A 14002-nucleotide genomic window follows, 5' to 3' on the forward strand; every position below is an offset into this window, starting at 1 on the left:
TGTATACTCAACAAAGAATTACATGATTTTATCAGAGAATGGAATGGTGTTGGTGGATGGATTTCTTGGATCTAAAGTTGGAAACAGGTAAGATTCATTTTTTTATGTATAGGAATTGGACAACATGGTCACTTTGGATAATAAACAATTAGAAAATGCTCATACGCTTATTACTTTTAGTTTTGATCAATTCTAGGTTAGGTGTATGCTTATTTTTTAGAGTCTAAAATAAAGTAATTATGAACCTTTCGGCAAGCGGCAAATCAACAAGCCTAAACCTGTGCCTGCTGAAGAAATTGAGGCAATTTTTCATCGAGCAAAGCAAGAACAAGAGGAAGTTGACCGTGCTTTCATAGAAGAGCAGCAAAACATTAAAGGAATCACAGATGATGGAGAGAGTAGTCAGACTCTGGTTACTGCTAAAGACAAAAGGCAGATCAAGGAAAGCTTCCAAATCATCAGTTTTAGACAAGCAGGAGTTTGAACATTTTAATGATCATTCGCTGTTGCAAGAAGAAACTAAGGTGCCTGTTCTAGGTTCAAACGTGAGGGTTACATCTGGCCCTTTTGCTGAATTTACAGGCTGCCTCAAGGAACTTGATGCCAGCACTAGAAATTAAGGTATGCCAAAAAAATCACCGATTACAAACTCAACTGGTTGGCCCTTCTAGGCCCTTGTGTAACAGTGACGTGAGCCGACGGAGTTGGATCTCATGTTAACTTGCAGTCTGAGTGAGAGTCGTTTTCAGCTTGGTCCTTAGGACCTGAGAGACTCAAGGTTTTCTAGTGCAATTCGTTATGACCATAGAGAAAGAAAAAAAAAATAGAAAAAAAAGGAAAAGAAAGAAAACTACTATTTTTTCCTACCCTGGAAAGACTGCAAATATTGCTTTGTATTTCTAAGCAAATTATAAAGATGGATGATTGAGGGCCACTTGACAACTCCAAAGTTAACTTCGTTGTCCCTCTGCAAAGTTAAGAAATTAACACAAATTTAGGCTTTCTGTTAATTTCCTTTTTCAGTTTTTTTTTTCCTGGAGTGGACCGGAGTATATGTGAACAAGTTGATGTTCATAAAATTTCGATATTGAAGGTGATTCGTTTTCTTGCAGGCAACTGTTGCATTCATGTTGTTTGGGAAGGAAACATTGGTGGATTTCAGCATTGATGAAGTTGTTGCATAGTCTGGGTTACCAGAAAGGAAAGCTTTCAGGAAGTCTGGACTTTCTTTTCGGGAAATTTCTACAGTTTTGGAAAAGATTAAGGAGGACTGACGTGTTTACTAAGGTGAATCAACATCTCAATTAAAGAAAACTAGTACTTAGTGCATGCAGTTGGGACAGAGTGCCTAGACTTGATAGAGTTTTATTGTTTTGGGGGTGGTAGAGATGGGGTTAGCTTTATTCAACCAGGGTCAAGTAACCTAGAATGGTCACAACCTAGCATCCCCTGGGTCAGGTCCTCCATTGTCAGGGAAAAGAAAAACGTTCTGATCATAATCGGTACTTTTTCTGCATTGCATTTTTTCTAAAGATCAAATTGAGACAAATACATGACATCTTATTGATACATTTGACTTTAACAAAGTGTAGTCTGGCTGCCACCTTGCATGCTTATTGCTTACATGTACAAAGGGCATGATAGATGGATACTGTGATGGCTTGACAGGATTGATTCAGTGCATTATTGTGCTTTTATTTCATGGAGCTGAAGAGACTCAAGCTCTCTGGGTCGCTTGTAATACTTGAGTGAGAGGGATGAGCAGACAACACTAATTGAAGAAGCAGCCATTGCAATTCCAGCAACCCATGGTGGTAAGCGAAATCCCGTCAGTGAAAAGAGTGCCCCAGCTGCAATTGGAATACCCATGACATTGTAAGCTAGTGCCCATATATAGTTCAGCCGGATACGGTCAAAAGTCTTCCTTGAGAGATCAATGGCAGTGACAACATCTTCCAAGTTGCTTCTCATTAAAACAATATCGGCAGCCTCAATTGCAATGTCAGTACCAGCCCCAATGGCCATTCCAACATCTGCTACTGCCAATGCAGGTGAGTCATTGATTCCATCCCCTACCATCGCTATGCTTAACCCACACTTCTGAATAATAAACAGGTTAATGGGTGAGAGATGCCATTGCTGAACTTGACAACGCCAGGTGCTCGTCATCAAGGACCTGTGACTTGAAAAACTAGTGAAGCCATCAAGTTAAAAACACAACTACATTTAGTGAGGGTGTTCTTGTAGTGTTTTCATCAATTGTTCTTGTAGTGTTTTGCCTTTCACTTTCAAACCGTGAGAGCATGTGCTGATAATTTTATGGTGTATATGATACATTGTTGTGTAAATTGATGGTTGAGGTGCTTGGTTTTGACAATGCACATTGCTTAGATGGTATCTTCTTAATGTTATTTCTCATGGGCATTGGTTTAGAAAAAGCTTACTTGCAATTCCTTCACTTTTTCAGCCTTCTTCTCCGGTGATGCCTCTGCAACAACATGATCAATTCCTACCTCTCTGGCAATGGTCTTTGCTGTCTCATGGTTGTCTCCTGTTATCATCAAGCTCTTGATGTTCATCTTATTGAGTAAAGTAATAACATTCTGTGCCTCAGGCTTTACTGGATCAGATACGGAGATAACACCAGCAAGATCTCCATCAACTGAGACCAGTATGGCTGTATGGCCCATCTTCTGTGCTTCAGTCATGTAACTGAGTATGCATGTGGGAAACAGAATATTTGATCCAAACATCAGTGTTTCGTTTCCCACAATGATCTGTTTGTCATTGACGATTGCTTTCACGCCCTGTCCGGTTACTGAAATGAAGTCCCTAACCTCCAGCCATCCTTGCTCCTGCCACAGGCTTTCGGCATGGTGGACGATGGCTTTTCCTAGTGGGTGCTCGCTGTTTGCCTGCAAGTTGGTTACTTCCTGAAAAACATTGTATGCAAGACCATTCTGGAAATTGTGCTGAATTTTTTATAATTTTATTCAGAACCCATACTGAAAGTTTATTAGAACTGTGGTTATACTAAAAAATATGGTCTTTTATATGTCAACAAATTGAACAATCAAAATAGATGGGAAAAGCTAGTCATACTGTCACCAATCAAGCAACTAAGTTTGCTTTTCATCATACATTAATTTGGGCAATGCACTAATACTTTTGACTGTAGAATGACTCAGGTTTGTGTTTGACTAACCTCTACCAAACTCCAACTTTGCTTAGTTTTAGAACATGTGGACCCGGAAGCTGAGCCAATTCAACAGTGACCAACATGTTTTAGAAGAAATGATGCCTTGGTTTTTTCATTGTAGTACAAGGCGCTTTTCTCCAATTTTTGAATAATAAAAACTGTTTGTAAGATTTGTGCTTTAGGCCGTTAGCATGGTGCTTGTTCAAAGTTACACCACCTTCCTTGTGGTAGTTGGCCATAACGTGTCACGGTAAGTGAAAGAAACAAAAGCAAAAACTTGTGGTAAAATTTTGGAAATATATAGTGTGGTTAGTAATTGTTGGTTAAAAATAGGTTGATGATGTGTATCCTTCCATTTTCATGAGTAATTTCTAGGAAACTCAAGACTGCACCTGGGGTGATGCAAAACATGAACACGCATTGCAATGTTTTCTCAGTACTGCTACAGTCAGAGTTGAATTTGATCACATTTTAACCTTATAGCACAAATATGCTAAGTTTCTAAATTTGGTCTTCATTTTAAATTTCTAATTGTTCTTAGTACCTAAACTAGGTGTATTCAATAGGAAGAAATGTTTTATTCATATAACAAAATGAGAAGCTTGAAACTATGTTTATGATAATTCGATCTCATTGAAGACAGTGCTAATTACCTCCACGGAGCCAACTAATTCATAGAAATCTTGAAGAGCCATGTCCTTAACCAGCTTCGTTCTCACAACTGTCGGCTTCCCACAAGTAAGCGTCCCTGTTTTGTCGAAAACGACACAATTGACCTGCAAGCTCATGTGAAGAGCAAAAAATTCACCAGTAAAACTTGCTCTTAATTTATGCCATGCTTGTCATTATGTTTAACTTGACATATTTAATTATGAACTCCAATACATTGATTAGTATATGAAAGCAAAGAGTCTCTGAACTTGGTCAACAGTTAATATAGGGGCCACTGGCTGGTACATAAACATTTACCTAGCTTGGTATATGAGGCCTTCTGGAAAGAGTTAAATGTTGCACAATGTTCATGGGTTCAATTTTAATGTAGTATTCTGTTAGTAAAATAAAATTACTATTTAACTCGTGTTTAATGTTAGCTTCATTCCAAGCCTAAAGTATAAAAGAAAGTGTCATAATTCCAAGGGAGAGCCTTTCATGCATCATGGTGTGTGAAAGTGATACAGAATGCGTCCGCTATATTTCTATTATCATAATCATAATAATTCTTATAAAAGCAAAGCATGGGTAGTGGAGGCCAAAAAGTTTCTCCTTGATTGGAATTATAAATTTCTATCAAGTATTTCTTGAATGGAATTATAAATTTCTTTGGGCATTTATAATTTTTTTTCAAAAAAAAAAGAATGTATTACTTACATGGCACTTAGGTAAATTTTTGCACAAAATTAAGATCTCTCTCTCTCTCTCTCTCTCTCTCTCTCTCTCTCTCTCTCTCTCTCTCTCTCTCTCTCTCTCTCTCTCTTGCCAACCTTGCATGACCAACTCAAGTTCACGCTCCTCTTTTTTGAATGACCTATGAGAAATGTTACGATAACTTACTTTCCTCAACTACAAGTCATATAAAAGATATTTTATGTTTAATATATTTTTATATATATTTTTGACAAACAATAATTTATTTTAGATGTATACATATTATTTAGTAATCATATTTTTTTCATAATAAAAATTCTAATATACAGTTTATTTATCTAGAGCCCGGTCATATGGACGGGCCGCTATAGCGTGTCCTTATCACAGCTCTCTCTCTCTCTCTCTCTCTCTCTCTCTCTCTCTCTCTGGGATAGGTCTTTGGTGCAGTTGTGCTCACCATAAATTGGTATTAATGAAGAATATCTCATAAGAGACATTTTCGTGTAAATCTAACTCTATGGATAGATCTGTCATGGTTCATTTACTTTAGAACATGCCTTGAATTAAAAACTGTAGATATTCGAATATATTTTAAATAATTAAAAGTATAAATGAATGGCCCAGAATACACCAAAATTTAATTATTAAAAATAGCATCATACGTCCAAATTATTTGATTAAGAACTGATTTGTAGTAAACAATGCTAAGCCTATCTGCAATATACTTTTTGGGAGAAAAGGTAAATATTATTAAGGGGATGGTGATAAGGGATCAACATCAAAAAATATTAGATGCCACCAAGCAATACGTAACACGCAGGGTTGGGGAAGCAGCTAGTCTAGCTGGCCCTACCCATTCAATACTGTTGTGAGGCCATTTCTAGGGATCACAGCCGATTTAAAAATGCATGAGGGGTGTGTGTGTATATATATATATATATATATATATATATAGAGAGAGAGAGAGAGAGGTGTCCACCACGAGTGAATGAAGGTTTTTGAGGTGTTTCTCACAAATCTGATCCTGCAGATGTGTTCTGCATAATTGACTTGCTATAAAACAACACTTGGATCATTTTTTTTCAATAAAAAAATTGTTCATTTTTAAGCTTGAATATTTATGAAAATTTTATTCCGTGAATTTTCAAACCTTATAAAAACTTATGTGTCAGAATCCATTCATATAAAATCATGCATGTAGAACATATTTGTATGGTCAGATTTAAGAAAAACATGAAAAAAAAAACTTCAGATGCACCGTATACTGGTGGTAGGCATAGATTGGAGTAGGCAGCTACTCCTAATATATATATATATATATATATATATATATATATATAAAGGCTTTTGAAGTGTTTTCTTCATGTTTTTTCTAAGTCTGATCATACAGCTGTGCTCTACATGTTTGATTTTATAAGAATCAGGCTCTTGGATCCTCCGATTCCAACACATAAGTCTTTATAAAATTTGAAAATCAATAGTTTAATTTTTTTTATAAATATTTAAGGCTTAATTTTTTATTTTTTATCGAAAAACATGATCCATGTATCGTTTCTTATCAAATCGATCATGCCGAACACATTTCCAGTGTCGTCTCTCTCTCTCTCTCTCTCTCTCTCTCTCTCTCTCTATATATATATATATATATATATATATATATATATATATATATATATATATATATATATATATGCATCACAACTCAACAATGGATATGACTGAAGGTGGAAGTTACTGATTCCTGTTGGCTCTGGTGACGAACCATAACGCCTTCTTGTTTTGTCCCTCCATGTTAAAAGATGTTTGTTTGCTTTTTCATGATTACCTCTGATTCTATTACTCATGCTGAGGCATAAAAGCACTATGACACAAAAAGAATTTCGTATAGGGAAGTAAAGAAAAGATAACTCTCACACAAGACAAATGAAGTATGGCGTTAGGAATCAGGTGGAGATCTTGAGTTGGAAGTCTTTAAAATGTATGTTGAATCTCAATGCCTGCATGATCATATCCACTTAAATGAGAGAAGATCCAGTACTCGGCCAGGTATCTTTGGGCTCGTAAAGAGCTTATCCAAACTCCTAAAATATGCTTGGCAAGCTGAATATGAACAATAAGTACTCGGCTCAACTCGACTAGACTCAACTCGCATAAGGTCGTTAGTTATTAAAAAATATATTTTACACATTTTTATGTAATTCTCTTTCTTCCAACTCTAAACCAATGTATTTTTTCTATAAACTAACCAGCTTGAGCTGGGCTTGTTTAAGTCAGACTCATTATGAGCTTGAACTCGGATTGACTCGTTACAATAATGAGCCAAGCTTGAACACTTCAATCTCTGCTCGCTCAGCTCGTTTACCAGCCCTAACCCTCCCCATGAATGGATGCATGGCATTCAGCGATGGCACCAAGTGTCTTGAAATGTACTCCATCCGATCATTGGAGCTTCTCTCCAATTAGGGCTGCAAATGGGTCGGATCTAGGATGGAGGGTTTTCAATTTTTTGCTGTTCTCGATTTGGACCAAATCCGACTGCCATGCATTTAGCGGTTTCGGATCTGAACCGCTTGCATCCCTAAGAGGTTATTTCAAAGGGATGGGCATGAGGATATATCTTACTGGGAATTAGCCGTCTCAAGATAGCCAATTATTGCTGATTTCTTTTTCAGTTATAGTGATCCTGCTTTTAATGAGAATAAAAAAAGCTTAATAAGAAAAGAAGAATGGGGTATCAGTTTCTTTTTTGTCCCTATAAATAAAGGAAGATAACGTGAAAAGGTGGTAGCTTTAATAAGAATATTGTTCCATGAAACTTTGTCTCCATACTTTAGAAAAGTGGCATAATGAGACTAATATCTACATAGAAAAGGAAGATCTCTGTCATTCTTAGAGCAGTACAATGCTAGTGCAATGGGAGTGGTTCCTGGTTCCACTCATCCTCTATCATCCCCTATCTTCATACCCCTCTGAAATCTTTTTCTTTTTTTTTAGTGGGTAGCTTTTCATTCCTATATATATATATAAAGAGAGAGAGAGAGAGAGAGAGGGGGGGGGGGGGGGGCTTTGTTTGGAGGAGAGGAGTAAAAAAACTTGTACTGGCAGGGTAATGCTAAAGAATATGAAAAAGAGAACAAGAAGCAGGCGTTAATTGGTGGGGTTACCTTGTGGGTACTCTCAAAAGCGAGTGCTCCTTTAATGAGAACACCCTGAAAAGCACCAACCCCAGTGCCCACCATGATAGCAGTTGGGGTGGCCAACCCCAGGGCGCAGGGGCACGCGATCACCAACACCGAGATCCCAAACTGGAGTGCAAACTCAAAAGAGTCCATGTAGCTAGGCACCCACTTCCTTGGGTACACCCCAAACAGGCCTGCCAGGTACCATGCCAACCAAGTCAAAAAGGAAATTGATGCCACCTGCACCAAATATCACAACACATCATGAGAATGCACCATTTCTTAGCCAGACTCCTCTACAACCACATGTTTCAAAGTTGATCATTACTACTACAACTACTAATCTTAATAATATATAACAACAAAGTTAAATCTCTCTCTCTCTTGGACGTGGGTTTCAAATGCATGAGTGAAAAACGCTATTTTTTTAATTTTTTTAACTTTTTAGGTCAGACTCATCAGATATAATCTGTGTGCTTGGACTGTGCCATTGGATCACGGTTGCCCCCACAGTGTTCAGCATGGTCGATTTGTTAGGAAACGATGCTTGGATCATGTTTTTTTTTATGACAAAAACATGATTTTTTAAGCCCTAGATATTTATGATATTTATAAAAAATTTACACCTTCAATTTGCAAACCTTATAAAACCTATCCGTGGGTCACAATCAGTTGATGCAAGAGTCAATTCTTATAAAATCAAACAAATAAAATGCATCTTTATAGTTAGATTTGAGAAAATTACGAAAAATGATCCATCAAAAGCCTGGTAGGCTACAGTGGATATGAATCAGAGTAGGCAGCTACTCTCTACTCATATATATATATATATATATATATATATATATATATATATATATATATATATATATATATATATATATATATATAGAGAGAGAGAGAGAGAGAGAGAGAGAGAGAGAGAGAGAAAATGTAAGGTGCCTGACCCTTTTTGTGTCTACCGAGCTTGAATAGGAGTTTTTAGGTTGTTTTTTTTTAAAATCTGACCCTATAGATGTGTTCTGCATGATCAATTTACTAGGAAATCATGTTTGGATCATGTTTTTTTGAGAGAGAAAAAAAACTTAACTTGGTCTTGAAATTGGATGATCCAAAAGTCGATTCCCACAAAAAAAAACCTAACTTGGTGTTGAAATTGGATGATCCAAAAGTCAATTCCCACAAAATCAAGCAGATTACATCTGTTATGGTCAAATTTTAGAAAAAACAGAAATAATCTTTCCAAAGCTCTGTATGCAGGCCGTAGGCACAAAAAAACTTCAGGCACCTGTCTCTTACTCTCTATATATAGATGAAGGGAGAGAGAATATTTGGTTATGACGACATTATGTCCTATTAATAGGAACTCGCTCTTTATTTTGCTTGTTTTTTTCTAACAGTAGATCAAATGGCATAGATGTGACCCACATGGTTTGTTAAGGGAAAAGCAGTTGGTTAATGTGATTGTATATGGCCAGTTCACCGGTTATACCCAATCCCCATCCCACATTTCACTTGATGGAGATGTGCATGTGGCCTCCACTCTCACAGTACCCAAGCAAGATGTACGGTGGATAATGAATATTGCCCATGATGGGTAATATTTAGTATGACCCGATTTGCCCTTCAGTTCCAACTACAAGTGAGTCAAATTCAAGGAACTCTTGAGGAAAAGAACACTAAAATTTAGAGGCAGCAACAAAAGATATTGGCGAACATTTTTCTCAACCTTGTTTCCTAATAAGCAATCACTTTCCTCGAACAAAAGGAGCACTCATAATAAGAGAGAGAGACAAACTCACAATGGGCACAAAGTACTTAGAGATCCGGTCAGCAAACTTCTGTACAGGGGCTTTTGCCATCTGAGCAGCCTCAACCAACCTAACAATCTTCATCAGTGCAGTGTCCTCCCCCACACGTGCGACTCGCACGTGCAGCATGCCACAGCCGTTGATCGTTCCCCCTATGACAGCATCCCCAGCCACCTTCAGCACAGGCTTGGGCTCCCCAGTTATCATGCTCTCATCAACATAGCTCTCACCAAAGACCACCACCCCATCCATGCAAACCCTCCCCCCAGGAATCACCTTGATCACATCCTTCTCCTCTATCAACTCCCACCTGATCTCCTCCTCACTCACCACCCTCCCCTCTCCATCAAAACTCAACACTATGGCACTATCAGGCACCAATCTCATCAGCTTAGAGATGGCACTAGAGGTCTTTCCCTTAACAGAGGCCAAAAGAAACTTCCCCAACAGTATAAAAGTAATAAGCATTGATGATGTCTCAAAGAAATCTTCATTTTTGAAGTGAGGAGATGTGGATGCTCTTATCACAGTGTATAATGAGTAGAAATAGGCAGCATTAGTGCCTAAAGCAATCAACACATCCATATTAGCACAACCATTCTTTAGTGACCTATATGACCCTATGTAGAACCTTCTCCCTATAATGAATTGAACAGGAGTGGCTAATATGCATCTCAATATTTGGCCAATACTTAGCATGTTTATGACCTTTTTCTCAAGACCCATCTTGAGGAAGGGAATGTACATGAAGACCATTGATGTTAGGAATATGGGTATGGTGAAAATTAGACTCCAAAGGAAACTTTTGTAGTAGTACTGTTTGATGCCATCAGTAGCATCTTCCTTATGTTCACTACTTAGTAGAGTAACATGGAGGCCTAGTGATTCCAGTGTGTGAATGATCTTTCTAGGCCCAATCTGGTGTGGTGCATATGATATTGAAAGTTTCTCTTGGGCCTTGTCCATGTCTATAGACTCTATTCCTAGTTGGGATTGGAGAGATGCTTGAATTGTATCCTGAGAGATATCTTTTTCCAACCATTGGATCTTGAAATTGAGGGTGGTGAATTTTTGATCAATGAGTGTGGCCTCAAATCCCATGTCTTCAATTGTTTTTATGAGTTGGTCAAGGGATACAAAGTTGGTATCATGCTTGATCTCTGCTTCTTCAGTGGCTAAGGCCACCATGGCACTATGTATGCCGGGCATGGTTTGAAGAGTGGACTCTATTGTTGTTGAGCATGTTGTGCATGTCATTCCTTTCACACGGACACGGCATGTAGACACGGAAGTGTCCATGCTTCTGATGTGTACTGCACCAACGCAACTATACGTGTTCCTGCATGTTAGCGGATCACAATTGTCAATGGAAACCATAGTAGAGCGAACCTCAATAAAATGTTTCAAGATGGCAAGACCAACTCAGTTTCTATGCGCCGTCCATTTGAAAAGATGAATGGCAGAGAGCAAATCAAGTGATTTGTCAAATCTCTTTTAAGTGATTTGACATCTTCACCGTCCATTGCTTCATCACACAAGGACCTCATGTCACTTGTGTACATTGTGGACGGTGAGGATGCCAACTCACTTTTCTAAAAGTGATTTGGCAGATCACTTGATCTGCTCTCTGAATGGCACCAACGGGGGCTCAACTTGTTTGGTAGGAGCTGTTAGTGCACGTCACCATGTGTTGGGACGTTGCAAGTTCAAAACCCAATGGTATGTTGGGTAACTGGTGGGCTCTGCCTAACCCCAGCTTGACTATCAAAAACAAAAAAGAGTAGTGAGCCAAATGCCCACGAGAGCTCTGCACACTTTGCAGGGCGGTTCCGCCTAAGGCATTCAAAGTTAAAGGACGTCGCGAGTTTGATACTCTCTGTCTCTTGCCATACGCCCGAAGCAATAGAGAGACTTTCCTTGTTAGCAGCAAGAAGGGGGGGTACTCGGAGGAGTTTTACACCATGAACTCGGAGACAGACCGATGGTCAACATGGTACAGCTCAGCCCCATAGCTGACAAGCTGTACCCCAAAATTTGTGGGTGATCAGGTACAGCAGCACAATTAAAGTGTACAGTCCCATTGCACCTGATCCCAATTTTAAATCCTTGGTAGTAGAATATTTTGCAAAAGTATAATTGCATAGGACTTAACGTGGCCGTTACAAGAATTCCAAAGCACAATCATTCATTGGAACCCATATGAACGTTAGTTGTAGTGGTTGGCTCATAATTAAATGATACCTGTACTGAAAAGCACCATTCTGTAATGGACCCGACTTGGGGACCAAGAATGACAACACCAAACCTTGGATGACTTGGGGAACAAGTATGACAGCATCAAACCTTGAATGACCCTTCTTTATTTTTCATTTTTTTTTACTTTTCTCCGGTGTTGGAGCTTCTTTAGCACCCAAATCCACTGCAATTATTTTGGGAAACTACCCCACACCATTCATCTCTGACTATTAAAGGATGTTCTTTTTGGTAAGAGCATTCAATTTCTTTCTTAACTTTCTCTCTCTCACTCTCATGTTGATAGTGAGATCGGGTTAGGTTAACGATACCTTTACAAGGGCATTTATTAACCAGGACTTTTGTGGTCGAGGCAGAGTTTCATACCAACACACAAAAAAAAGAGGATCACCGAATTAACCTTGTCCTCCTATCTACATGTGGTTTATGGACATTGCAAGTCCCATCTTAGCATTTATTTCTATTCAAAATCTTCATCCTATAAAGGATCTCCATGATGGTAATCGCAAGGAAGCCATTGGAACCGTCGATTTAAAAGATGGATGGTACTCAAAGCAAAAGGTGGCTAAATCCTAATGGCTATGGTGGAAGATTTCACAACTATACAGCACCAGTACTTGAGCATCATCAGATTTGAGAGCATCTACTTCGAGTCCAATATTGGTATTCACTCTTTGTAATGATCCTTTAAGGAGAGTTTGATTGAGCGGACAGAAGCATCCGCAGGTCGCTGCTGTTCGCGGCCTGCGCGCCCTACGTGAACAGAAGATGCGCGTGATGCCTAAAACACGGCGTCCAGCATGTTCAGTGGAACACCTTTTAGGTATCCTGCAATGTTCCAACCCTCTCCCTTGGTGCTTAGGACACTTGGGACAAAAACCAAAAAAAAATAAAAATTAGAGCAGAACACCTAGGATAAAAAACTCGACTTGTCCAGGACACCTTTGCCCCAAGCCAGCAGTATCCAGATAGGACTGTGCTCTATTGGTACATGATGGAAGTTCTCTGCTTTGCTTCCTGAGGATCTTTAACGGTGGTCTATGAACCTTGTAAATGCTTTACAAGATGCACCATCCTTAACTAAGCTGTATAGTTCTCACCACTTGATTCAAGTTTGAGTGCATGAATGGCAAGGATCCTTGAGAAATGAAAGCATAAACACTAGGAAAATTAATGAAGAGCAACCGATAGATTCGTACCTCTATATCATCTTCATCACTATTATTTCTGCATTGGTAGAAGAAACAACCCTCACATCTAAAGAGGGAGAACAAAGAAGAGAAAGGCAATGCTTAGTAAAATAGATGGGAGCCGATGAGTTGGTTTTATAGTGGCAAAAGATGAGAGAAATGCCTCATTGCATCATCCCCCCTAGGATAGCTTAGTGTGTGAGAGAGAGAGAGAGAGTATATAATCTTTAAAAAATAAAAGGTGTGTAATCATCACCAATGGGCCGTTGCGTTTATTAAAAACAATCAAAGATAATGGAACTGTAGCGTACACCATTTATCCATGATTAACCAAGTGTGACCCTTTTTTAGAATACTAACAGCCTATAAGTGCAGCACACTCAAACCTTGAATGATCTTAATTTTTCAAAATTCTTGATTTTTTTTGTTGATCAGACCCTATAAATATGATCTTGTCAAGGAAAGTCTGTTTTTGTTTCCCAAACCAGATCACACGGTTTTGTATGAGAATCAAAGAAAAAAACTCAACCACAATCCAGCTCACACATTTTTTCTTAATCATCTCAAAATAAGGCAAGATCTCACATAGGCGAGGATAATCAACCTATGACAAGAAACTCAGCCTTTGAAAAGAACAAATCTTATCCTACTAGCAAGACTGAGGATGAGCTGCACCAAGGGCGATTGGTGTAGTGGGGTGAGGCCTTGACTGCTAGACGGGCCATCAAGGTTCGATTCTCATGGGTGTCGCCCCTATGCTTAAGCCAATGCGTAGCATAGGCCCCGAGGGTGGGGTCCTAGCCTCATAGTTTTAAGCTGACACTATGATGTTGGTAGGTATGTCAGGCTAAGTAAGCGCGACCAGGTCTTCCTATAGGGTGCTGTTTCTTGGGTTATAAATTAAAAAAAAAAACTAAGGATGAGCTGGTTATGGTAAGCTCACACGTATGAAAGATTTTCAATGAAGAAAGCTCTCTTGGCAGGAATGAATCTTATAAGATTCTT

At 38.7% G+C, this 14002-nt stretch overlaps 1 protein-coding gene across 1 annotated transcript; it reads right to left on the reverse strand.

The window, feature by feature from the left end:
- Positions 1-1490: 1490 nt before the first annotated feature.
- Positions 1491-13099, reverse strand: LOC149821451 (putative copper-transporting ATPase HMA5). Its single transcript, XM_089982064.1, has 6 exons — positions 13007-13099; positions 9546-10893; positions 7729-7983; positions 3853-3975; positions 2445-2915; positions 1491-2100 (listed from the first exon to the last, which is right to left on the reverse strand). The coding sequence occupies exons 2-6, from the start codon at positions 10851-10853 to the stop codon at positions 1684-1686; spliced, it is 2574 nt and encodes an 857-aa protein (XP_089838190.1). The 5' UTR covers positions 10854-10893; positions 13007-13099; the 3' UTR covers positions 1491-1683.
- Positions 13100-14002: the final 903 nt, after the last annotated feature.

This window comes from Nuphar pumila, chromosome 12 (assembly GCF_984573655.1).
Source record: "Nuphar pumila chromosome 12, dmNupPumi1.hap1.1, whole genome shotgun sequence".
NCBI lineage: Eukaryota > Viridiplantae > Streptophyta > Magnoliopsida > Nymphaeales > Nymphaeaceae > Nuphar > Nuphar pumila.